The 26935-nt window shown below is 44.7% G+C and overlaps 3 protein-coding genes and 1 pseudogene across 4 annotated transcripts; 1 reads left to right on the plus strand and 3 right to left on the minus strand.

Moving 5' to 3' along the window:
- Nucleotides 1–4512: 4512 nt before the first annotated feature.
- LOC136458899 (uncharacterized) lies at nucleotides 4513–4941 on the plus strand. Its single transcript, XM_066458809.1, has 2 exons — nucleotides 4513–4837; nucleotides 4922–4941. The coding sequence occupies exons 1-2, from the start codon at nucleotides 4513–4515 to the stop codon at nucleotides 4939–4941; spliced, it is 345 nt and encodes a 114-aa protein (XP_066314906.1).
- A 9735-nt stretch (nucleotides 4942–14676) lies between these two features.
- On the minus strand, nucleotides 14677–18171 carry LOC136536349 (protein unc-13 homolog). The gene is made up of 5 exons (XM_066528677.1): nucleotides 17605–18171; nucleotides 16667–17533; nucleotides 16114–16578; nucleotides 15846–16032; nucleotides 14677–15772 (listed from the first exon to the last, which is right to left on the minus strand). The coding sequence occupies exons 1-5, from the start codon at nucleotides 18109–18111 to the stop codon at nucleotides 14841–14843; spliced, it is 2958 nt and encodes a 985-aa protein (XP_066384774.1). The 5' UTR covers nucleotides 18112–18171; the 3' UTR covers nucleotides 14677–14840.
- A 1220-nt stretch (nucleotides 18172–19391) lies between these two features.
- Nucleotides 19392–20723, minus strand: LOC136458909 (probable calcium-binding protein CML12; annotated as a pseudogene).
- A 1245-nt stretch (nucleotides 20724–21968) lies between these two features.
- On the minus strand, nucleotides 21969–26641 carry LOC136536356 (heterogeneous nuclear ribonucleoprotein 1-like). 2 transcript variants are annotated; one of them, XR_010779076.1, is made up of 4 exons: nucleotides 26288–26641; nucleotides 24860–26132; nucleotides 23959–24156; nucleotides 21969–22370 (listed from the first exon to the last, which is right to left on the minus strand). XR_010779076.1 is itself a non-coding variant. In XM_066528681.1 (2 exons), exons 1-2 carry the CDS (start codon nucleotides 26507–26509, stop codon nucleotides 24996–24998), a joined length of 1359 nt encoding a protein of 452 aa, XP_066384778.1. In that variant the 5' UTR covers nucleotides 26510–26641; the 3' UTR covers nucleotides 24540–24995. The 2 variants fall into 2 exon arrangements, 1 of the variants encoding a protein (XP_066384778.1); XM_066528681.1 differs by lacking the exons at nucleotides 21969–22370; nucleotides 23959–24156 and having other exon boundaries at nucleotides 24540–26132.
- Nucleotides 26642–26935: the final 294 nt, after the last annotated feature.

The raw sequence follows: 26935 nt of genomic DNA on the forward strand, positions 1-26935 counted from the left end.
GTTCTTTTAAGAACATGTATCTGTTCAGATTCTATCAATCTCAGCAATGATTTGCTCACCTTTTTTATTGTGTATGGGTTGAAAAGGTGGCTTGAACTAGTTGTGCCTCCAAATATCTAGAAAGGATCTGAGTATGCTGTCATCATAGCTTCAGTGTTAATTGAGTTGGATAATGTTGCATAGTCATCGAATCTACTTGTTGTCATGTACAGCCTATTCTGCTTCATTCAAAAACTAGATGTGATTAATTGTTGTTTCTGCATTTGTAGCAGATCATGGAGAAAAGTACATAATTTTGCAAATTCATATTAGGAGATGCATTCTGTGTACCATGTATCCAATTGAACAAATGGATGGCCATTGCCTTATGTGAAGAGAACTAGTACCTGGTTCATCTGAGCCATCTTCTCCAGTGCTTGTTGCCACTTGTTGATCCCTTCAACTGTACTGAGATCATAGTTTTGTTGTGAGGTGTCCTCCATATTTTGTAATCTGTTTTTATCAAGAGTTGAGCTGAGCTGAGCAAGCAGAGATACTGGCATATGTGCAATTTGATCTGTTGCAGGGACAGTTTTTGCAGAGCACTAATTGTAAGGATCTAAGAACTGGAAGTAGCAGAGTACACTAAAACATGTGTCTAGTCTAGGGATTATCAAAGATCGATCGATCTGTTCATGAGGAGGAGCTCTACTCTCCTCACGCATAGCAGGGCAAAAAGGGGAGAAACCAGATCAAAGCATGAGGGAACATGGGAAATCTCAAGATCTAAGGAGGCATGACTCACCTCAACATCAATCAAGGTCAGTACAACATCCATCCATCCATCCATCTGCTGAGTTAGATCCCTGCAATATGGCATCATCAAACAAGTCATGGTCTGAAATCAATCTATGCAAACAATTTTTCCTTCTTTAGATTGCAATTCAGCAGATAAAAAGAGTAGAATGGTGGTTACATTACCTTTTTGAACAATCTTTGATAATCCCTAGACTGGACACATGTTTTAGTGTACTCTGGTACTTCCAGTTCTTAGATCCTTGCAATCAGTGCTCTGCAAAACTATCCCTGCAACAGATCGAATTACACATATGCCAGTATCTCTGCTTGCTCAGCTTAGCTTAGCTCTTGATAAAAACATATTACAAAATATGGAGGACACCTCACAACAAAACTATGATCTCAGTACAGTTGAAGGGATCAACAAGTGGCAACAAGCACTGGAGAAGATGGCTTAGATGAACTAGGTACTAGTTCTCTTCACATAAGGCAATGGCCATCCATTTGTTCAATTGGATACATGGTACACAGAATGCATCTCCTAATATGAATTTGCAAAATTATGTACTTTTCTCCATGATCTGCTACAAATGCAGAAACAACAATTAATCACATCTAGTTTTTGAATGAAGCAGAATAGGCTGTACATGACAACAAGTAGATTCGATGACTATGCAACATTATCCAACTCAATTAACACTGAAGCTATGATGATAGCATACTCAGATCCTTTCTAGATATTTGGAGGCACAACTAGTTCAAGTCACCTTTTCAACCCATACACAATCAAAAAGGTGAGCAAATCATTGCCGAGATTGATAGAATCTGAATAGATACATGTTCTTAAAAGAACAGAAATTTATTTCCATGCAGGGTGGCTTGACTGAGCTTATGCTTGAGCAAATTATGAGCTCACAAGAAGACATTGATCACACAGAAAGGGGTACCATGCAGGTACATAATTACAAAACAAATATGTGCAAAATTACTAGTGCTAGATTGTGTAATCTCAGCTTAGAACAAGTGCAATTTCTAAAATAATTATTACAGGTACATGAAGCAGCACAAGGATCGTTAACAGACATGCTAATTGCAAATGACATGAATGCTCTTGAGGAAACCTTAGCACCCCAACCAGATTCATCAATATCAGACTCAAGGATGGCATACCAGGTACATGTCCACAAACACAACAATTTGCCACACATGCATCAGCAAAATTGCTTGAATACAAGTAATGCACTACAACCATCAAACAAAGAAGAATTGACTTATCTGTGTACAACATAGGATTTTGGTGGTCACTATGATGAAGAAATACCAATCTTTCTCTAGGACATACCTGAAAATGAAAATCATCATTGGCAAATCGACATATTCAACAACATGCACATTGATGAGGTAAACAGAAAAAAATAATTATTCTTTTCTACACCTATTTCAGTGTGCAATGAATGTTTGCAAATGCAAAACTCCAATGATCTAAAAAACTACACACTACTAATAACATATTTACATGAACAGGAACTCACAGCATCAGAAAATGGCTTCAGCAGCATCAATGCACCAATATCAAGAACCACAGAGGTTGTGTCACCTGCAATAGAAGATGAACACAATTCCAATGACAACCAATTCCTGACAGAAGAGGAGATTGATGAATTCATCATCGTAGAGTAGGTTGCTGCATTAGAAGGAAATAATGGGCCCATTGACAGCGCATACACACCTCAGCCACTACAGAAGTTTGAGAGTAGAGCAGCTGCTGAACACTTCTATAGGTTCTATGCTTTTCTAGCTGGCTTCAAATTTGTTGTAAAACATTCAATGAGGACAACAGCTAAGAAGAGAGACAACAAGATTATAAAAGTAGAACTGAAATGCACCCATTTAGCCAAAGCACATCAACAAAAGTCCACTGAAGAAGAAGAAGCAGAGGTAGATAAGCAGATTGGAAAGAAGACATCAGCCAAAAGGAACACCAGTGTCTAGGGAAAATCAGAGTGTCCTTGTACAATAACACTAAGGGAGGAACGGGTAGGAGGTCCATGGTTCATAATGCATCAAGATTTGGATCACAACCATGAACTACGACCTGGAGACCAGGACACACTGTTCTCAGGGCACAAATACATGACTGATATGGAGAAGGGGCTGATCAGGATGCTAAATGACAACAACATCCCGACAAGACAAATGGTGAGCATACTGTCATACCTCAGAGGAGGACCCACAACCCTGCCAATGAAGAAGAAGGACATTAGCAACTTCAGGACAAAAATCAATAGAGAGATCAAGGCCTCAGACATGACAAAGGTGCTGGATTACTTTAGAAAGAGGCAGACTGAAGATCCGTCCTTCTTCTACAAGCTGGACCTGGATGAAGAAAGGAGAGTCAGAAACCTGTTTTGGGCAGATGGTTGCTCAATCGAGTATTACAAAGAGTATGGTGAATGTATAAGCTTTGACACCACCTTCATGACAAACAGATACAACCTTCCCTTCTTTCCATTCGTGGGCATAATGGGGCACGCACAAAGTTTTTTGTTTGGCTATGCCTTCCTGCATGATGAGACCATAGAAACTTTTCTGTGGGTCTTTGAAACATTCTTGGAAGCGATGGGAGGGAAGCACCCAGTGACGGTAATAACTGACCAGGACAAAGCGATGAAATCTGTAATTTAGCTAGTATTTAGCAATGCAACTCATAGAAACTGCCTGTTCTATATCAAGAGCAAGTGTTACAATAGAAACACAAAGGTCTTCTCACAACATGAAGGCCTATATGAGGATTTTAAGGATATAATAAACAATAGCCTCACAATTGAAGAGTTTGAAACATTGCGAGTGAAGATGGTCAAAGATAAGAATCTGCAGAATAACAAGTACATGACTAAAATGTGGCAAACGAGGCATAGGTTCATTCCTATCTACTTCAAGCATGACTTCTTCTGATTCATCCAAACCACATCTAGAAGTGAGTCCATGAACTCAAGGATGAAGGACAATGTTGGGCCGACATATAGCATGATGGGCTTCATACAAGAATACGACTGTGTCATTGAAACAATCAACAAAAATGAGAGGCTAGAAGAAAGCTACAGCAACCAGAAAACACCCAAGGAATTCATTTTTGGGTACACAATTGAATAGCAAGCTACTGAGCTATACAACCGGAACATATTCAGGAAGTTCTAGGTACAGCTGAAGGCAACAGCAAGGTTAAGCTACAAGGAGACTGAGGAAGGGAAAACTTTTGAGGTCTGGCCCAAGAGCAACCAAATCCACAATGTGCACAGAATCAGGAGATATACAGTTCAGACTGATCTGATAGAGGGAAATGTAGAATTTAGCTGCATCTGTGCAAAGTTTAGCAAAGATGGAATTCTTTGCTCACATATCCTAAAAGTGATCATTGAGAAGGAAATAAGCACAATTCCAGAAAAATACAAAAAGGATAGGTGGAGAAAGAAGAGCACAAGAGTGCATGTTAGAAGAGAGCAAGAGGAGACCCTTGCAACAAGTGCATTGCTGAGGTTCAATGTGCTGTCCAGGAAGTCAGCAATCCTGAATTCAAAAGGATCGAAAACTAAGAAATCAATGGAGTACCTCTTGTCCAAGTTCAGCAAGCTAGATGTCAAACTGCATGTGCTTTTTGGCACCCAACAGACAATTGATGGTAACAATCAGCAACAAGGTCATGAGGAAGGACACAGTAGGAAATAAGAACAAGTGATGGAAGATGGCTACAGTATGGCGGATCCAGAAGAAAGTGATGAATTAGAGACAGACATTCAAGACCTAGAAAGAATAAAGACAAAGGGAAGGCCAGAAATCCCAAAGAGATCTAGGACAAGAATAGAATATTTTGAGAGGAAAAGGATGGAGCAAGAGAAGAAGGTAGCTGAAGAAAAGAAGAAGGTAGCTGAAGAAAGGAAGAAGGCGACTGAAGAAAGAAAGAAGGTGACCGTAGAAAGTAAGATGGCAGCTGTGCAAAGAAAGATGGCGGTTGCAGAAAGAAAGAAAAACAAGAAACCCAAAGACAAGGACAGTACAGCAGGTAACCCTGCACTACAAAATTACACAATGATTCGAAACCAAAAACTAGAACTTAAATGCATTTACAACCAATTATTGTTCACAGGATCCCCTGTGAAGCCTTAGAAAAAGAGAAGAAAGGAGACAACAACAGCTCCAATAGAACCAAGTTCATCATGATGATTACATAGAAGGACTTGATGTCAATTGTATTGGCAAAATTATTTATGTCATTTTTGTAATCAGTAGGATATTCTGAAAACCTACTTTAAATTATGCCTGGACCTCTAATTGCAAATGATGAGAACTACAATTATAGTACCAAGTACTAGCAATTTACTGTAAGCGTTTTTGCAATTTATAAACTAGCATTTGCAGTACCTGTACAAACTTCATCATATGGCACTACACTTCAGCATATGATCTTGGGACAAGCACCACCATATCCTATAGCAAAATTCTTGCACTTGTCTTTGCTATAATAGGTTAGTAGACTAAAACAGATTTGACAAAAAAAACCCAAGAAACAGAGGAAGATAACAACTACGAATATGGAAACAAGAACATTTCACATCAAGTTCCCAACTAAAATTATATAAAACCACCACAGCTTAGATTCTTCACTGTAGATTTATCTTTACAACCACTATAGCACCAACAGAAGTGATATCAGGCAATTCCTCACTTACAGATTAGCATGCACTAATACTATGAACCTACACACTAAATGACACAAGTCTAGACAAAACATGCAGCTCATGCTGACTTGTAGTACTTTTCATAGACCTGAAAAGAAAAATTTCCAAAATAACAATCATTTCAAAAGCATGATGGCATAATAAGACAGATGGACATTGCAACTAGTATTACCACTTCATCAAATTCCTGGACTTTAAATCGTCCTTCATCCGTAGAATTGAATGGACTGGAAAGCATGTCATTGACATATTTGATGCGAAGGTGGCAAATATCAGCTTCATTGAACTTGTCCATCATATCAACATTGATAGCCCAAGCCTCAAGGTTTTTCATAGCAAAAATACCACTATCATTGATCAAGCTGACACAAAGATACAAGAAAAACAAGCCAGAAGACAATGAGAACCAAAAAAGGGTATCATGCTTGTTTTAAAAAAAAAGTGTATTACACATACTCCTCATGCTACTGAGGCACATCTGCAAAGTAAACACGATATCCATGGAACCCAGAGTCAGGACAACCAGATTCTTTCTAGATTGCAGACAAGTTCCATACCTAAAAAGACAGCACAATTACAACACATGTAACAATTACGGGTACATGGAAAAAACTGCAAAGGATAATCACAATGTATTTGCCAATGTGCTGCTCCTACTTACGAATTCATCATGAACAACTTTCTCAATAGGTGAGCCTCCTCCATAACATAGTGTACAACAATCCAAGATTGCAATCTTTCTCAAACTAAAATAAACAACCAACACGTACCACCTATCAAGGAATAGAATTGGAAAGTACATCTGACATGAAAATACACAATGGACAAATATAAGTATCAATCAAGCCCTAAATAAGCAATCAATTATACAAAGATTGCTAACTTACATATTGGCTCTGTGACAATGGCCTTGCGCGAGACGCCCCCCTAAAACATTTGACTGCATTTTCATGTAGCTCCTTCTCCTTGCTATCATTAGGGCCATGATTCCCAATTAAATAATCCTACACCATAACAGACTAGTCAATATTTATTTCATATCATCTGGACATAGAATTGATTGATGAAAACAAAAGATACTTACACCAACTTTCGAGAAGAAATAATGTTTGTAAGAATTCTTGGGGTGATTCTTATGAAATAACAACTTGCACAGAGCATTCACTACAAAGTAGTGCACATTTCCTTCAGGTTTAAGAGAGCTTGCAAAGACACTTAACTTAACAATCACATGCCCATAATCAATTACTGTAAGGCTGAAACAAGAATAAAATAACGTCCATTACATCTTTGCTAGCTGCAAATTGACAAAATTGAATCACCAATGCAGAAAAGAGAGGAGGAATTAAGCGAACATAACTTACTTCGAGTGCTCATTGCTATCTGCCATCCTTAAGACAATGCCATACAAGTCAGCTTCAAGTTTGGACATAGTAATCTTTGAGTGAGGCTTCACAAAAGGACTCAACTGATATTTGCTTGGTATGAAAACCCTCCTTGTACGGTGAACAGCAAGCTTTGCACTAGAAGAGAACCAAGGAACTTGGCTTGAAAATGAATCAGAGTCATTGGATAAACCATTGCTTCCCAAACCTTTTCCAGAACAGCCGCCAACAACTGAAACATCTACAAGGTTTACAACAGGTGTTGCAACACATTCCTACAAACCAATAAACAACAAACACATCAAATTGTTCGAAAAGGACAGCAAAATACCATATTACATACAAACATATATAATATATCACAGTAGTTGATCAAATTCACCGTCAAACATACAAAATACAAATAGTATGCATAGTTCCATTGTACATGCCATCAAACAAAGATTAAAAGTGTTCTACACATTTACATAAAATAATATATAGTCCCATTCAAATTATATACAGTCCCATTTGTTTTAATAATAAAAATCATATTGCTTTCCCCCAGGAGTGATTGCAGCTAGAGGCAGAGGACCAACTGGCTCATCATCGCTGTTAGAATATTCAGTAAAAGGAACAGATTCCATATGAATACAGTCCTAGATAAAAAAATAGTATTAGTCATCAAGAAATACCAGGAAATAAGATAAGACAGACATAAAAATTCAAAATTTGAAGCTGAGGCAAAACAATAAACTCCATTCAAACAAAGATGCTTACACTTCCAACATTCTCATTTCTTTTGGCTTCAACAGGTTCCTCATTGCTCACATTAACACTTGAAGAAGATGGAATCTCACTCATCTTATTAACAAATGTCCAACCTTGAGATCCAGAGGCAAAGTTGAAGAAGAAGGTGCTCTCAGATTGAAGCTAAAAAAAGAACAAGCAGAACAAATATGAGTTAAACCTATGAAAACAAAACAAGGCTGCAAAGTTAACTGGAACAATAGCATTAACTACAACTTACATTTCCACGAAATCCATCATGCAATATATGAACACCTTTAGTCTCCTGTGAAGTAGATGACGGTTTAAACTGCACCTAATATTTGGAATTTAATTAGCTTACTTGTAGCACCAACAAGTAAAGAGTACAGAAAATAATCAACACAATATAACAAGTCAATGGGGGAAAACTGATTCTCAGCTAAGAAGCACAATGTAAAAAGTCAATGAGGTGGCCTGACCAAAACAATTCCACAAGGACAAGATACAATTTTTTACTATCAAAGGACAATAGAGAAATTATCACGCCTGACTTGTAGTACAGATCGCCTGAACGACACAATTCAAAAAAGATAAGTGACAATTTTTTCTCTATGGAATCACAATAGACAAATGAGCTCGGTTGAACGATACAATTCAAAAAAGACAAGTGACAATTTCTATTTTTATGGAAACACAAAGGACAAAGGAGATCGCCTGAACAGCACAATTCAACAATGACAAGGGACAATTTTTTTCTAAGAAAGGACAAAAGACAAATTAGTTCGGCTGAACGACACAATTGAAAGAAAACAAGTAACAATTTCTTTTTTATGGAAAGACAATTGACAAATCACCTCACCTGAACTGCAAAATTCAACAAGGAAAAAATTACAAAAGATTCTCACCGTGGAAAAGACTGCCTGAGACGTAGGAGCCTTGCGTAAATCAGTCCTGGGAACCAACTCAATTGGCTCAGGAGGGACTGAAGAAGAATTTGAACCAACAGGGCACCTCAGGCTAGGATCTTCAACAAAATTTCCTAGATCATCCTCATCTTCAAGTATTCGAAAAGGAGGAACACCGGGACTATTAAAGAATGGAGCCTTCTTAACAGGACCTTTCCATTTTCCTGATTAATCAACAAACAAAATGTGGTCAACATAGCATGTAGCTAAAACGAACTTATAGCAGAAACTACAAATTTGGATGATTAAAGTCAGGGACATGAATAATCAAATACAAGTAAATCAAAACACCACAAAAATAACAGAGGTCATAATTCATAAAGGCAGGTTGCACAGTTCAAACACTATAATTGCATGAATACAATGGTGCAATTTATAAATAAAAAGAATGCAACTTCCAAAACATAGGAACTAACCGTGAACATCCACAGTAGCAGCAGCATTTCCAACCAAATCAGCACTAGAACAATCTTGCGCCTTCTTTGCTGCATCAGAAGCATCACCAGATACAACACCGGTACAAAAATGCACAGACTTATCAACCAATGGTATAAAAATGCACACACTTTCATATATATCATAGATTTGGTAAACATTTATTATCAAAAGCGACACAAACCTGGGGTCTCATCGACCTTATCAACCAATGGCGCAGATGCAACAGCTGATCTAGCTATCTCTACTTCATCAACAGTATGAGCCAAGGGGGTCGAAGCAGATGGCCTAGATGCTTTGCCTTGTTGCTGCCTTTTACTTGGAGACTTAGAGGCCTGCTTTTTCATTGGAGATTTAGAGGTCTGCGCTGTAGCTTCCTCAACAATAACATGATCCTTTGATGTACTTCCCTTTCCATCTTTCTTGCGACCAATAGGGGACTTGGAAGTCTTTTTATATGCAACAAACCGAGTCCTCGAAGCCACACCGGTAGGAATTGGAGATGGAGATAAGTTCTTGTTCCTCTTGCTGGTCCTTGTACCTGCAACACCACCAAAAATTATAAAAGTAAATACCCAAAATATATATATTGCCACAATATGAAGAAATGAACTCTAATCCTGAAATTGTCTTATAGAAAATTAACATACCTTGAGATGATGGCACATTCGAATGGAGAACTTTAGTTAAAGGGGAAGATGCATTCACTGTCTTCTTCGCTTTCCTTGCACCTAATTCCACAAAAAAATGAGCATAATAGTACAAGCAAGTACACAAGTTACTTAAATCCAAACAGTACCATGAGATGCTGAGTCTTGTGAACAGACAGTTCCAACTGATGGCGATGAAGTGTCTCTTTTCCTCTTCCCTTTCCTTGCAACTGACTCTACAAATCAATAAATCCACAAACCAAGGATAAACAAGTCTTTCAATCCAAGCTCAAACAAATGAAATACAGAATTTAATTCAATGCAACAACAAATAAAAAAAGAACTTCAGGTACGTTGACCTGCTGGGTCCTGTGAACCAAGAATCTCAACAGATGGAGATGACGGATTTTGTTTCCTCTTCAAATTCCTTTCACCTGATTCCACAAAAAAACAAATCACAAAGAAAGAAAATAAAAATTTTAGATAATAAAGAATCATTTCAATTCAATGCTAAAATAATAAAAAACCATTCATCAAAAATGAATTGTACCATGAGCAGAAGAGTTGTTTGAGGAGATGATCTCAGTTGCCTACGAAGTACAAAACTGAGTACCAATAGCATCATCATACAGGCCATCTAATTCGATCTTCTCTGTCATAAATGCTTCTTTAGTCTTAGTCTCATGTACAACCCTAGATGGATCAACTGCTCTGACAACTGCATTACTTGGAGCACCAGCCACTCTTTCATCCAAACCATCTCATGGAATAGTACCACGACCTAGAGAAGGCGGACACGGGGCAGAGGCACCATAGTCAACATTATCATGTGCTGGAGAGGGCACCCTAGTACTAGACCTCGCAGCATCATGAGCACCAGCAACATTATGATAAACTCCATCATCAGGATTCTGAGCCTCAGCACGTGCATCATAACCAACACCAGGGTATGCACGATGCATGTACGTGAACATCTTGGCAACAAGGAGGTCAGGGCTACTGTAACCATGCTTTGCCTAATGATCTTCGTAAAGCCTACACACGTGTAATTTGTCCTGTATAGACAAGATAATAGTACAATGTCAACCATGTCAAAATTGAATTTACATGAACAGTTAGCAAAAAATAAATGACAAGGAACCCACATCTGCTGGAAGAAAATGACAATGCTTATCTAAAAGTTTAAGCAATGCTTTGGTAGCATCTTCCGGCAGGTATTCTCCTGCATAGCATGTGTCATCAATTGATTTCACCTGCACGAAACATATCCCAGCTCAGACAGTGATCTCAAAAATATATAAACTCAATACAAGACTAACAAGACTACACAGCAAAACACAAGTATAAACGTATGTACTTTATCTCAATAACATTAGCAGCCATTCATATTATCGGTTCTACATATATAATTTACTGTGGACATAAATGACAAAAGAGGGCACCACCTTGGACAAATCACAAACTGAAACAACATATTCAGCATCTTCTACCAAGAACTTACCGGCCGCTTTCCATAAATGTCACCGCAAACACGATCAAAAGAAGAAAATTTCTTGATCATGGACCCCTTCCAATGCTGGATCCTTGGCAGACTTCGGGGTAACCGATTACTCTCTCCAAAGTTGATGAAATCAAGATAGTAACCCTACAAAACATTTCAAACAACATCACTAAAATCAAATCCAGATCAAACACAAATAACAAAATAAATGAAGGCAGCAAGGAAAAAAATACATATAGCAAGGAAATATCGACAACCCCCAATGGTGCTTCTTCTCTTCTTTTTGTAGTTCAAAATAGAAGAAAAAATTCCAATCATATACAAGCTTGGACCAGTTCCACCCCATGACCCTCTTCTTAGAAACATCAATCAAGGGGGCCAAATAAAAAGGGCTAGGAAGGGTGCTAGAATTTGCACAAAGGAACGTTGACAGTGCAACCACCATGAAGTACTAGAAAACATCATCATCACATAAGTTATCTCTAAGCAGCTTCTGGCCAAACGTCTTGATAAGGGGTAGAGAGGACTCTTTGATTGCTGAAAGGAACTAGCTCTTTGTGGATTTAGAATAAGCCTGCCTGATATCTTCACCTTCCATTGGGAGGCCCAAGAACAGATGGGCTAACAATGTAGACAGGGGATTATTTTCCCTCCTACAAGAAAATCACTATAGTTCAAGTCCAACTGATCAGTGATCCATTGAATAAATCCCTTAGGTGCCGAACAACCATCATACTGCAGTAAGATGCCAAATCCACGATCCCTGACTATGTCCTTCTTACGATCATCCAACTGGGCTATAATTTCACCAAAATACTTGCTGTTGAACCTGCTCCCTGCTCTCTCAGAAGTGCTTCCAGTACCAATCGCTCTCCCTCTACCCCTCCCTCTCACAGACCTGGTACTCTGAAAACCAATGCAACAAACACACACATTAAACAACTTAGTCTATTCAGTCCACTTGAAGCACAGCAAATAATAAACATGAAACAGAATGTACCATTCCAGCACGTGTCTGGACACCACGCTGACTTGCTTTTCCTTTAGAGTCAACAAACTTTGCAAACTGAAAAAGACAGGATGAGAATCAAACAATCAGAGAAAAATAGACTAAGTTCCGCAAATACCCCTACAAAGGCCTCTTGCGGATGTTGGAACGTCTTCACCATTGATCTTGCATCATAACCCCCATCAACTTCGGTATTTGAGTCCTTAAAAACCAAACAATCCATATCAGACAAAATATTTCACAATATAGCTTCCAAAATCAGCATCAACTGCACATAAAAACTTAGTACCTCTAGCTCATTCAGATCATCAGAGCTCGATTCATACTCATCCTCATTACTATCATAAACATGATCTTCATCCTCCATGGATACACAACCAGCAAACTGTGATTATGAAATCAATGACAACTTCAATAATGCAGCTTTGCATACGCAAGCAAAATAAAGACACACTAACAACAAAACGCCATATAAGGACTACTGCAAATGGAGGTTCACATAAAACCAAACAGGTACTTAACATCAACCCAATCCTCACATTACAAGGTTCACATAAGACAACTGCAACAATACTACATATAAGGGACAATACTACATATGCTGAAAACTATCATTGCAGTGTCCTATAAGTGCAATTTACATTATCAGTAATTGCAAATTGTGAAACTCAATCTAAAATTTGCCTTATTTTCATTAGCAGTAGGTAATAATACTAACAGATAACTTGAATGCAGGACATTTCTTATTTTAGGGCAAACTAACTAACTCCAAACTAGAGTTCAGAGAGGACACACATAATAAGTATGAACAATGATATCTCAAACACATGGATACAAGTATACAACACAAGCACAAGCATACAATGCATACAAGGGTAACACTGAACCCTGAACCACACTAGTCTAGAGTAAAGGCACAAGTATATAATAGTGGCTACCATAGCAGGTTGCTGGGTTCAGACATATCTAAACCTCTGAACCCCAAAGAACTAAACCTTAATTTGTAATCAGACTGATCGAAATAGCGGACAACTCCCTACCAAAAGCTTCTTAAAGAAACAGAATATGACCACAAAAGTAATAACACAGAACATGACCAATAAAGGGCAGCTCACTTTACTTAGATTCAAGCAGCATTCTAGAATCCAGTTTATGTGTGTGATATCACAAATATCTTATAGATTCACTATACTTTCAGGAACAGGACTGAAGATATGTATGACACCTCAGAAGAAAACTATGATCTCAGTACAGTTGAAGGGATCAACAAGTGGCAACAAGCACTGCAGAAGATGGCTCAAATGAACCAGGTAATAGTTAAATTCACATAAGGCAATGGCCATCCATTGTTCAATTGGATACATGGTACACAGAATCTAACCGAGAAACACAGAAAATAAATCCACGCCACCTGCTAACAATCCAAACAAAAACCCATCCAACTCTAAATCTACGTTGCAAAATCAAAGGGGATGCGCACCAACCACCGCAGCACTCACCACAAACGCCAGCGAGCTACCAACAGAGAGACACAATGACAGCTAATCCAACAAATCCTAATCCACACCAACGGTGCGATGAACCCTCTGAATCCACACACCACCAAACCCTAACATGAGCCCATCAAATCGAAATCACCAGATCCACACCACCAAACCGCAACCAAAATGGGTCAAAATAAAGGGAAGAGGGAGCCGTACTACTTGCTGACCTCCGCCGTGACGCACCCTCCGAATCAAAAAGCGAGGAAGAAGACCGAGCAGACCTACGCCGTCGTCGCCTTCGGCATCGCCAAGAAGAGGGAGAGAAAGGGAGAGGAAGCGAAATGGACAGGAGTGGACCGAGTGGAGCGGAGACTTCTCGGCAGGCGCGATGATCCAAAATTGAACAGTAAAGTGGGTCCCACATGTCAGCGATGGAGCGGGTGGAAAACAGACCGCACAAGCGCGCGCCGTCGATGCCCCATCTGACGGAGGACAAATCGCGTGTTTTCTCCAGCAGAAACACGCGAGTGTCCTTCAGCAATACCGTTTTTTTTGCAGGTTTATGGGCTACAACAGCAAACAACTACAACCAGAACAGATCTGTCCTGTTTTTTTTGGCCTTTTTTACACAGATTTGTACTCAGATTACAAGTACAAATACAATAGCCCACAAAATTCGTGTGTTTTCCTGCCTTAAAACACTCGGTTTTCCAACTGGGTGTTTTTCGTGTGTTTCTCAACGGAAAAACACACGGTTTCCTTCTTTCTGTTGCCTTGCCTGCCTTTCCAGAATCGTGTGTTTTTTTCCGTGAAACACTCGAATTTTTGCCGGGTTTTTTTCGTGTATTTTCCGCACAGGAAACACGTGCGTGTTTTCTCCCCCCTGAAACACGCGAGTTTCAGGTAGACAAGCCCTAGATTTAAAATTAGTTTTTAAAAAATGTTAAAATTTAAAAAAAATTCGGGGAGGACAACCGCTAAGAGGCTTAACCAGAGATTTAAAAACATGGTTTTATGCGATTTTCAGCAAGAAAATGCGACAACACCACACACCCTCTAGTGCTCTTCATCATCACTTCAAGTCAATCGCGGCGCGGGACGCGTAAGCATCTTTCGTGCTCCTCCAAGCTATATATGGCCGTGTGGCCTCACCGCCGCCTGGCGAGCTGGAACGTGCGCTTCAAGAACTGGTTGGCGGCCTCGTCGTCGCGGTGGCACAGCACCCGGAGGATCGTGTTCGGGTCGGCGGGGTCCCACCTACGCGTCGTGGGCGGCATCGGCGTGCACCCGCCTCCTCCGCCGCCGTCGTCCTCGCCGCCGCCGGCACCGGTGGAGTCGCACGTCGCGACGCTGAAGGCGTCAATGAGGTAGTCCGTGGAGCGCGCCATGAGGTCCACGACGGCCTCGGCCGTCTCCGCCTCCCTCGCCACCACGTCCTCGGGGACCAGCCCTTCCCCGCACGTGGAGAAGGCGCGCTTCAGGCTCCGGAAGTCCTCCTCCACCGTGGCCTGGTCAGCGCGCGCGAAGCTCCGCTCGTTGCCGCCGGCCAGGAGCACCATGAGGAAGGCCTCGAAGGAGGCCCGCATCACCTCCCGCACCGCTACGGGCTGCGCGCGGTCCGCCAGCACGGACACCAGGAACGACAGGTTCTGCTTCAGCAGCCGGAGCGCGGGGCGGATGCGGGCGTCGGCCACGCTGCGGGCGTACAGGCCCTGGTAGAAGGAGTGGCGGGAGTCCAGGAAGATGAGCCGGTGCGCGGCGACCTCGGCGACCGTCGAGATCGACGACTGCGCCGCGGCGCGCGCGCGGCCCAGGTGGGAGGGCGAGGAGCACGACAGCGAGGTGTCGAGGGCCTCGACGTGGGTGAGCACGTAGTGGAGCGTGTTGAGGCGGACGTAGAGCCGCTGCGTGCCCCGGCTGATGGACGGCCGCGGGATGTGGTGCGACCCGCCGCCGCGCGGGCTGCCCTCCGGCGCCTGGCACGTCGGCAGCGCAGCCTTCTTCCAGAGCCGGAAGAAGCCCGAGTCTTGGTTGCACCTCGTCAGCGGCGGCAACGGAGGAAGGTAGTTCTGTTTTGAACCTGTCGTACCACATCACTAGCTATAAAAACAAACTTCTCTGGCACTCGATGCACAGAACAACCTGAAGCTTACCGCAAGACGCCACAAAGGAGATGTAGTCCTGGAAGATGGACTCCAGGCCGTCGACGAGATCGTGAACCACCTCGTCTTTCGCGCTCGCTGGGATCTCGGAGAATTCATCGATGGTCAACCTAGCCAGCTTCATCAGCTCCATTGCGGACCCGGCAAACGGTTCTTCCTTGGACTTGGGTATCCAGCTCTAGATCGAAAACACGCAGCAGAGCAGAGCAGGGATCAGTAAGTAAAAAATTCGAGCTCAGCCGTCCAAGTGTATGAGTACCTCAGTGTCTCTGGCTCTGAGGAGGCAGTCCCTGGCAAGCCCAAGCTTGTCGTCCATCCAGGCCTTGAGCAGTCCCATCACGACGGACTCCACCTCGAAGGGCTCCATGTCGCCCACAACAGCCTTGGCGCGGCCGTCGTCGCAGTCCGCCGCGTCCTCAGCCGTCATCTGCGCCAGGGCCTTCTCCAGCCTGCTTGCCGAGTGGAGCACGCGGACGAGCTCGTCGGTGAGGATGTTCACCTTGGAGAGGTACTGCCTCAGCACGACGCCGAAGCAGCCGTGCAGGGTGACCGCGGCCACCGCCACCGGCGCGGGGTGCCACCGCCTCAGCACCGGGCTGAAGTTCCTGCGCTCGAACATGGCCAGCTGCTCCGTGTCCCTGGCGAGCTGCATCAGGACGGACCCAGGGTCGCTGTCGCGGTCGATGATCACGCTGTCGGCCTCGCCGAGTCCGTTCTCAAGTATCTGCAACCAGATGGAAGCGAAAAATGGTCATGAACAGATCAATACTCTGTACCAGTGTGCCGTGATACAGTAACATCAACTTCATTACGTTGGTGAAGGCGCTCTTCATCGAACACCTGACGTAATAATCGACGCGGTCTCCAGCAAAGTTCCCGTCGCCGGCGCATTCCCGGTCAGCGATGATCTTGCCGGCGGCAAGCGCCAGGGACAGCAGGATCTCCATGCCTTCCGTAGCAGCGCCACCGATGCCCTTCTCGTAGCTGTCGTGGTAGTCCAGGAGGCGCTTCTCCGACCACTCCCGCATCCCACCGAGCGCGCTCAGGAGCACCTTGACGTACAGCGGGTCACGGCCCCCCTGCTTGGTGTCGGCTGCCACGTCAACGAGCACGGTGAGTGCCGCAGCGACGAGGTCCGGCTCGACCTGGCCTGTGATCACGTACTGCTGGAAGAACACCCACGCCAAGCACACGTTGTGCAGGATCCTGTTGATGCCAAGCGTAGGCCACGTCTTCTTGATGAGCTCTAGGAGCTCGTCGACCTCGTCGAGCACGACGGTGCACTCCCTCAGGTCAAAGATGGTCTGGAGGAGGGAGCAGTAGAGGAGCACGTTGAGCGGGTACCCGTCGGCCCAGTGGCAAGCTTCTACAGCGGCACCGGCGGTGCCGGAGCGCCACGAGAGCGCGTGCACGGCGTTGGTGAGGGCGCGCATGACGTCAGAGTTCTTGCCGGTGTCGATGGCGCGGATCTCGGTTGCGCGCATGACCTCGCGGAACCGGAGCACGGCGGCGTGGAGGCGATCGAGCGGGAGGGAAGGGTGCAGGATGAGTCCTGCCTCCAGGAGCTTGATCTGCCGGAACTGCCACTGGTGGTACTCCTCGGCGTCAGTGAACTCTGCAGGCTTCAGCTGCCGTAGGAGTTCCAGCGGGAGAACAATCGTCTCCGCCCTCCTGCCCACCTGTGTGCAAACCAGACTTGTCAAGGAAAAAGATGTAGACGAAAACGATCAATACCGCCATGGGCGCCGACCTGACCGACGACGGTGCGCATGAGGGTGCGGCGCAGGCGCGCGTCACTCTGGTCGGTGACTCGCATCTGCTGCCGCATGATCTCCGCCGACGTCATCGGCCGCCGCATGCGGCCAGGGGACGCCGGGCCCGACGTCTGGCTCAGCGTGCGGGCCATCATCGGCTGCGCTCCCGACGACAGCCGCCTTGGCCTCAGTCCGAGCGCCTTCTTGACTCGGCTGCCCATGACGCTGCCCCCGGTGCCACTCCTCGCGCCAGCGCCGGCAGCAACGGGCGACGACACCTCCCCTTCCGCCGCGCCGCCCCTGATGGATACCGCCGGGCCGGACGAGCGGCAGGACATGAAGAAGATCTCGTACGCGGTCTCGCGGAGCTCGACGGGGCCGAGTGCATCGACGCGGCCGAAGGGGCAGTCGAGGCCGACCGCAGCGAAGTCGAGCTCGGTGATGTCGGACCGCGTCGCCGTGGAGCTCGCGGAGGCGGAGCGCGAGCGCTGGTGACCCCCCATCTCGTCCCAGCACGGCCCAACCACCGAGAGAGACAGCCGGGGCTCGCGCGCGATCGGGAGTTTGGGAGGTGACGCGAGAGGACTCGGGGGAGAAGTGATAAAAAAATTGCAAGGGCAGAGACGCCCGGTGCATGCCGCGCCCAAATTGAGTCAACTATCTTCGCGCCGCGTTTGCAGGGTAACCACTCTGCCAGAATTTCATTTTTCATCCTGCTGCGTGCTTTGCCCCAGGAAAAAAGAAGAGGAAGCAAAAAAAGGAGAAAAAGTCACGGTTACTTTCTTTTTTTCTCCATCACACTAGAGATTTGCGCGTTTTTATATTAAGAGACCCGCACCTCCAAATACATTAAAAAAAAAAAGCTTCACTCCTGCTTTTTCTAGCCAAATGGCCCATCGAATTTATTGAACGAGCATCTGCTACCGACCTACCAAATCCTTCGAGGGCCTGACTCGGCCCGTTTGGATCATAGAATTCCTAAAGGAAAATATAGGAATTAAGATTCCTCCATTTTATGTATTGTTCATTGTATTGGAGCATAGGATTGAGCATATCCTTTCCTGTGGAAAGTCTCCTCATCCATGCATTTTGAAGGAAAAGGAAACATCCTTAAGCTAAAGGAATTCTTCCTATGACATGATGCGTTGTTGTTCGAACTAGCCAACATGAACTTCTATGAGCATCGGTGAGAAAAGAGGCAAGAGTCAAGGAAACATTTTTTTTATTTATACACATCATTTGTGTTCTTGTCATCCACCAACTCCAGAACTTCGATCAATGATGTACGCTACAGTGCTCCGTTGTTGAATTAATGACCTACCCAAGCTAATCTCAAACTACCAAGTTTAGCAAAAACATGCACATCATTAGTCTAAACAAAATGAGATTCTTCTACTATCTCATTCCTCCATTTCAAACACTCACTCTTATAAAATTCTTATGTTTTTTCATTCCTCTATTTTACCACTACATTCCTTTTCTATTCATCTATTTTCACTCGTTCCTATGTTTTCAATTACTTCGTTCCAAACAGACTATGTTTTCAATTACTTCGTTCCAAACAGACTTGAATGCCGCAAGAACCAGCGCCTCGAACCCAGAGGAGACTGACATTCCCAGCCGATTCAATAGAGGAAATACATCTCTAGCACCATCACCCTCGTCCCTCAGCTCAAACAATGGTGACGAGCCATAAACAACTTCTGTATCTGAGAAATTTTGATATTTAAACATGTATTCACGCGACCCCAACATTTAACCCCCAATTCGTAGGCCTTTTGAAATATGACCCTGTGCACGCGAATTGTTTTGATATTTGGGCTCACCAAGGATTCATCTCATTTTCTAATTCTAAATGCATATGTTCACCGTTTATGATACGCGAAAAGACGTTACTGCCTCTCCATCTAAGGCCCTGTTTAGATCCCACCTAAAAACCAAAAATTTTCAAGATTCTCCGTCACATCAAATCTTGCGGCACATGCATGGAGCATTAAATATAGATAAAAAGAATAACTAATTGCACAGTTTGCCTGTAATTGGCGAGACGAATCTTTTAAGCCTAAATAGTCCATAATTGGACAATTTTTGCCAAATACAAACTAAAGTGCTACGGTAGCTGAAAGCCAAAAATTTTCGGAACTAAACGCGCCCTAATTAGAAGTCACAAGGCAACGAGGTAAGCCGACGCCGGACTTGGCCATGATGGTGGTGAACTCCCGGAAGCTGATGACACCTCTTTCATCATGTCGGTGAGCTCGGCGTAGCAGATGGGGTGGCCCATGAGCGCCATGGAGCGCGCGAGCTCGGCGGCGGAGATGAACCCGTTGCCGTCGCGGTCGAAGGCGTGGAAGGCCTCGGCGAGCTGCGCGTGGTCGACGGCTACGGCGGGGCGGCAGGGCCCCAGGAGCAGCGGCGCGAGGGAGGAGGCGAGCTCGTCGAACTCGACGGTGTCGTTGCCGTCGGCATCCATGGCGGCGATGAGCGCGTGGATCTCGTCCCCGGCGGCGGGGCAGAGGCCCAGGGAGCGGAGCAGCGCCGGCGGCTCCAGCTTGGTGAGGTTCCCGTCGCCGTCGAGGTCGAAGCGGAGGAAGAGCTCCCGGAGCTGGCGTAGCTGCTCACCGCGGAGCCGCGCGCGCCCCGGCGCCGGGGCTGGGGAGGTGCCGGGGAGGGGGCCGGGGTCGACTTCCTAGGCCTCGCTGCCTTGTGATTTCCTCTCTCTCTCCGTTACGGGCCGGCTGGGGCGGGGGTCGGAAGGAGCCGGGCAGGGATCGGGAGGAGGCGCAGCCGGTGGCGGGCGCTGGACGGCGGCGAGCGTGTTGGCCGGCGGAGGGCGGTGGCGGGCGATGGCCGTTGCTGGCCGGCGAAGCTCGAGCGGATGGGCGTCGGGGCAGTCGCGGCCTCTGCGACTCGCGCAAGTCGCGATACGGAGAGAGGGGATGCGAGCGGCGAAGCGTGACTTCTGATTAAAGATGGCAACGGCCCCGATATCCGACGGATATTTGATCTACTAGGGACAGGAATGAGATTATATCTTTACCCGTGGATATTTAAATAGGCAAGAATCTATCCCTGATGGGTATAACCGGTACGGGGACGTTCTCTGTTTACCCATCTCTCTGTTACCCGTTGGGGAACCTGTCTATTTGAGCTGTCATGAGAATATTAGGCCCAAAAAAGCTCAACATAGGTATTTTGATCCAAATCTGAACAATCATATATATAATTTGTGTGTTCTAGAAACCCTAGTTCAATTTTTTCTCACCATCTCCGTCAGCAGCACAAGCACGCCTGCCTCACGAGCGCTCGTACCCCTCGCTTCCTTAGTTCGGTCTCTCTGCCACCTTTGTTCGTCCTCCTCGCAACCTCGCTCCTTCTCCTCGGCATCTCAAAAACTCCGACACTTATATCTGGGTGAAAAAGAAACGTCTCCAATTGCAAAGCTGCGACCCCAAGTGTCCTTGTTTATCGGATATGCAGTACCCGTCGGATATATGTTACCCGACCGATACCCGATGGGTACGGGGATGAGCAAGAATCTATACCGAGACAGTTAACGAGGATAGGGACAGGATGAATTCTCCGTAGCGGGGAAGAGAACATTTCGACGATACCCGACAGGTATATCCCCGTTGCCATCCTTACTTCTGATTAGAGTGAGGGGGCAGTAACGTCTTTTCGCGTGTCCTAAATAGTGAACAGATGCATTTAGAATTAGAAAATGAGATCAATCCATCCTGAGCCCAAATATCAAAACAATTCGCACGTACAGGGTTATATTTCAAAAGGACTAGGAATTGAGGGTTAAACATTGAGGCACGCGCGAATACAGGTTAAATATCAAAATTTCTCTGCATCTGTTGGCAAAGAAACGAATGGCCCGAAAGCTAAACGGGGACAGCTCCGCAGCGAGGTAGACCAGTTCTTCCCACGAACCCGTCACAGAGACCGGTTCACAATTTTTTTTTCAAAAAAAGGAAAAAGACCGCTTCATCAGCGCCTGTTCAGTTTCGAGTCATAAGTAAAATCCTCACCATACGGAGCAGCAGCACCAGCGCAATCTTCGGAGAGTATCGGGTGCAAGCCAAAAGCCCCCCCATCTACAACAGATCGAGTTAGAAACTAATCAAACCAACCTAATGTAGGATGATAGGAAGATGATATACACCAGCCACCAGCCACCAGATCCCAGTTCCCCTTCGCTCCAACACAAGAGGCACCGGTGAAGCTGGAGGTCACCAGAGAAGGGAAACCGGGAAGCAGCAAAGCTGCTCACTATAAGAAACAAGTCAAACAACCCATTCAGTATTTATTTTACATGAAATTGAATCAAATCAAAGATACCAGAACTCTCCAATCATGGCATAGTGAGCGAGGGGGTTATATATATGCATTTCTTTTCTTTTCATTTACAGAATTCACTGGAGTGTGGTTTAGCAATAACTGAATAGTCAACTCAATGTACAATTATATGGCATTCAGGCTAAACAAAAAGAAAAGCACCAATGGCTTCCATACCAAGGGGTAGAACTATATTGAGTATACTATGTGTTATGCAACTACTTATAGGGCATAGACATCATGGCAACAAAAGGATGCCTCTAGCACTAAAAGTTCACCTATACATTGGGGCATTGCTATATCACAAGCATCCACAATCACCAGTATGCAGACAAGCCGCCCTTGCGTCACACAGCCGAGACCTTGCCCATGCTCCCCCAGACCCAGCCACAGTGGCTCCAGCCAACATGTTGCACTTCGTCTGTTGACAAAAGTTTGCCCTTAAAACATGCTCTTTGGGAAGCTAGTGTAAGCTTGCACCTAAAACTCAAATTTAACTTTAACTTCTAACCACAAATCTGAACTAGATCATACCAAGAAAGGGACCACATGCACATAAAGCTACACATTTGTTTCAAGATCCTTAGTTTAACTTAGCAAAACTTGAAGGAAAAAAACAATAGGATAACTAATCTTCAACTTATTAATGATGACAAGAACCTTCATATATATACCTATTTCCAAGAGAAGACTCGAAAATTCACGAATCTGTGCTAGACATGCTGAAAGAATCCAACCAATGTATCCTTGAATGTCAAGTTTTAGGGGAAACACTTCTAATAAATAGGGATACCAAGATCATTTCCCCTCTATACTAATCCGTTTGGAAAATCCTAGAATGTCACAATTTTTGGCACGGACATAGTACTATGGAAAAGAGTTACATGATGCATTCTGGTATCAGAAACATAAAAAACACATTGGGATCGAAAATACATCGATTCAGATTGTAGCAATTCATCATATCTGAAGTTTTCTCAACTCTTTATTGAGCATCTCAGAGTTTTGATAATGGGTACTAGATCAATCTGCATCATCTCTACAACATGATCTAACATCGCACTAGATCTAGGTGTTTTGAGACAAGTGCTCATGCAAATTAACCCAGGCCTCTATAGTACATAGAATAAGCTGTTTCAACAATTACAATGCTCATCTGACATTATTCTCAAGGGGAGAACATCAGCAACTTATGTGAAAAAGATTCCATGTCAAGGGATATAACCATATTTTTTATTATAATATACCATTGGCCACAAGGTAAGTGATAAAAGGCATCATTACAAACCAAAAAAAAAAAAAACAGTATGCACTTCATAAAAACTTATCAGAGGTCAACTGGTCATCAACATAGTAAACAGAGCAAAGGGAAATTAATTATGATGTTGCACCCATCTGTGTATGCCTTGATTATAAGCAGCTATAAGGGTCTGTTTGGTAAAACAACTATGAAACCTACCCCCTCTCTTTATCTCCCTTGAAACAGTTGGAAAAAATCTCTATTTCCACCCATTTGGAAAAGCAGAGAGCTGAAAGCCAAAAGCAGACTCTAAGGTACTGCAAAAATTATACTACGCGAAAGTAGCTGCTTCCAGAAAAGCAGCTTTTTTTTCGTAACAGAAGCACTTTCCAGAAGGCGAACCAAACACAGCCTTATAAGAAATAAACAAGCAAAACTAACTCTCCTAATCATACTACCTCATCCAGCAAGTTTCTTTACTTAAAAAAAATCAATAATTTCACCTAAATAAATAGTGATAAGGTAAACAAATATAATACTTTTCATGATAAATACATTGTTTGTGTAGTCAATCTAAATGTCTAGCGCAATATTATTGCTCAAAAGTTAAAACTGACACGTTTACCGTCAATTTCCCTAATGGATATGGTACACAGTAAATCTGAATGAACAAAGCTAAGAATCGTCTAGAGTTTCGCTTCGACAAGTACCAGAGTCAAAAAGATTTTGCCCGACAAAACGTGAATATAGAATCTTTGATTCCACATACCCACTATCTTGTAGCACAGCACAAGACCCTTCAGAAAATGAAGCACTTAAGCTGGTATCTTGCATTCTGTCAGCACCCCAATATTGAAACTTTTCACCAGCTCATCATGTAAATCGCTGTGTCACATGCCTTTTTCAGATGCCTGATTTCATAGACCTTGCTTGGGCATCTCTAAAAAGGAATGTCATCCCATTCAACCTGTACATAAAGGAAGGTAGGAGGAAGGACAATTACTTTACTTGCTGAGCCTTGACTGTTCTACAATACAATTCTACACCTAAACATTCAAGTAGCTTCACAGATAACCCAGTTATCTATACTACCTCAGAAACTTGGCACTACAATCTTTGCTGCTAATAAGCTTACTGCTGCTTGGAAAATATCGAAATCTAGGGCCAAATGGATGGAATTCATAGCTTGATGATATACTTGAAGAATGTACCATTCCAGCTACATAAAAACACTTGCACTACAGTTGAACATACTGTTAGAAGCAGCTACAGCATCAAGCAACTATGACTGCATATTTCAGTGTTTGCATCTGTTTCAAACCATCAATGTTGAATTGTTGATTCCACATGTCAATACAACAACCAAATATAGAACATTACAGAATATAGGTAGAGCAAGATCCAGCGTAAATACTACCGTCAAACACAAATATATGATCTGTAGAATAGAGGTACAACTAGATAATTTTGTCCATAAGCAGTCAAGCTACTCTAGCTTATAACTAGAGATGAAGCAACCTGAAACTCCACTCATGGCAAAGCACACAGATGGATAAAGCTAAATGTAAAAATTAATAAAAGCATTCTGCAAGATACTGCTACTCCACATTATAGCTACTTATTGACTAGAAGTTCTAGTAGTAAACCACTAAAGGATCAAGCATTCCAACCCGGAGAAATACTGATTTAACCAGCAAATGGGCAATCTTCAGAATGCTGAGAGCAATCAGAGAGACTGGATTGACAAATCAATACATAGACTGCCCAGATGCGCTGGTTCATTTCAGACACTCAAAATGCCTCTCTTTACTGAGCAACCCTTGGCTGCACACTGCCATAGCCGGTGCCATAATTTGATTGCCCTTCAGCACCTCCATTGACTGAACCGCCAAATCCACCACCTTGTGAAGGATCATTCCAAGCACTTGAATAGCCAGAGTTGGCACCCCCACTTCCATAGCCTGCACTGTATCCAGATGCTCCACCAGTAGCAGGATTGCCAGCACCATCACCACGTGCTCCATAGGCCCCATATCCTCCATGACTAGCATACGATGGATCCCCTCCATATCCACCATACCCATAGCCCTGGCTTCCATAGCCTGCAGGTCCACCAGGTGCTTGACTACTGGGAGCATTGCCACCACCAGAAGAGTTGTTCCAAGCACTATAACCAGCACTGCCACCGTACCCTCCAGTTCCATATGCAGATGGAGCTTGACTGCCCCAAGGTCCTCTATTTGAGCCTGGAGGTCCACCTTGGTAACCAGAACCAGCTGCACCTGGGTTTCCATAATGTCCACCATAAGCAGCAGGAACACCTCCATATCCTCCAGCCCCATAATTTCCATATCCAACTGCAGGGTTAGCACCATATCCATATCCAGCTGCCCCAGCACCATAGCCTCCTGCACCGTAGCCAGGATAGCCACCACTACCCTGCTGTGCCTGCCCGTACCTGCCACCATCACTTCTACCATCATAGCCACCAGAGCTGGCGTTATGGCCATTGTTGCTCTGATAGCCCCCACTTCCCCCAGAACGTCCACTACCAGAGCCACCAGGGTTCGCCTCACGGGGCAATGCGCGCTTCACCTCAACCAGCTTCCCACCAAGATCATGGAAGGTCTTGTGCAGCACGCGGTCAACCGCATCCTCAGAGTCAAAGGTGATGAATCCAAAACCACGTGGGCGCTGCGTGTTCTGGTCATACATGACAACAACATCAGTGACGCTGCCGAAGGTCTGGAAGTACTGCCGAAACTCATCCTCAGTCAGAGTAGAGGGCAGCCCGCCCACAAAGATCTTCTTGGTCCGAGCACCACTTGCATCGCTGCCCCCGCCACCGCCGCCTCCTCCACCGCCAGTGTTCCTCCCACCGCTAGGGTTCGCGGCCTTGGAGGCCTGCTGCTCCTCCCGCGAGAGTGCCCGCTTCACATCGACCTGAGGCAACAAAAGCACCAGCAAAACCGAGAGAAATCCTGGTCAAGCTCGGACGGTGGGGAAGATCAGAAGACGACCGGAGCGAATATTCCGCGCTGGTTTGCGAATATTCAACCTAGGGTTTCGCGTCAGGCGAAGAGGTGGGGTTGCCATACCGTGCGGCCGTCGAGGGTGTGGGGGTCCTGCAGCGCTCGGTCGACGACGGCGGGGTCGGCGAAGACGACGAACCCGAAGCCGCGGGGGCGGCCGGTGATCTTGTCCCGCATGACGGCGGCCTGCGTAACCTCGCCGTAGGCGGAGAAGTGCTCGCTCAGCTTCTCCTCCGTCGTCTCCCAGGAGACGCCGCCGATGAAGAGCTTGCCCTGGTCCGACTCCATCTCTCCTCCGCGGCCTCCGCCTCGTGCTCGCCTGCTGCTGCGGTGGGGGAGAGAGGGAGAGAGGAAGAGAGCGGAATTGGGGATTCCGGGGTGCTGATTTGGGTTCGGGGTGGTTTGGGGTGATATTTTAGGGCCGGCGCGTGGCGGGGACGGAAGGACCGCGGCCCGGAGGGTTCTCGTCGTGTTGGACTTAGGACAAGTTTTCACACGACCAGAGTCGAAACTTCCTACAACTTTGGTCATGGCAGTAGAACTATTTTTGTCACGAGATCTCGTGAGATTTGTTAGAAAATAGAGAACGAGAGAGATCCTGTGATGTAAATAATTCTGCGTTGTATTACCCATAAACAGTGTGCATGTATATACAGGATCAACGTGATCGGTTACAAGTGTAAAAGAGAGAGAGGGGTAAAAAGACGCATATTG

Source organism: Miscanthus floridulus, chromosome 1 (genome assembly GCF_019320115.1).
Source record: "Miscanthus floridulus cultivar M001 chromosome 1, ASM1932011v1, whole genome shotgun sequence".
Classification (NCBI taxonomy): domain Eukaryota; kingdom Viridiplantae; phylum Streptophyta; class Magnoliopsida; order Poales; family Poaceae; genus Miscanthus; species Miscanthus floridulus.

Excerpts from the sequence above, each read along its gene's own strand:
- LOC136458899 (XM_066458809.1), top strand. The coding sequence starts at position 4,513 with ATGGAAGATGGCTACAGTATGGCGGATCCAGAAGAAAGTGATGAATTA. Across the intron at positions 4,838-4,921 it reads AGACAAGGACAGTACAGCAG|GATCCCCTGTGAAGCCTTAG; the intron begins GTAACCCTGCAC and ends TATTGTTCACAG.
- LOC136536349 (XM_066528677.1), bottom strand. The coding sequence starts at position 18,111 with ATGGGGGGTCACCAGCGCTCGCGCTCCGCCTCCGCGAGCTCCACGGCG. Across the intron at positions 17,534-17,604 it reads TGCGCACCGTCGTCGGTCAG|GTGGGCAGGAGGGCGGAGAC; the intron begins GTCGGCGCCCAT and ends GTTTGCACACAG. Across the intron at positions 15,773-15,845 it reads CTCCTTTGTGGCGTCTTGCG|GTTCAAAACAGAACTACCTT; the intron begins GTAAGCTTCAGG and ends GTGGTACGACAG.
- LOC136536356 (XM_066528681.1), bottom strand. The coding sequence starts at position 26,509 with ATGGAGTCGGACCAGGGCAAGCTCTTCATCGGCGGCGTCTCCTGGGAG. Across the intron at positions 26,133-26,287 it reads ACACCCTCGACGGCCGCACG|GTCGATGTGAAGCGGGCACT; the intron begins GTATGGCAACCC and ends TTGTTGCCTCAG.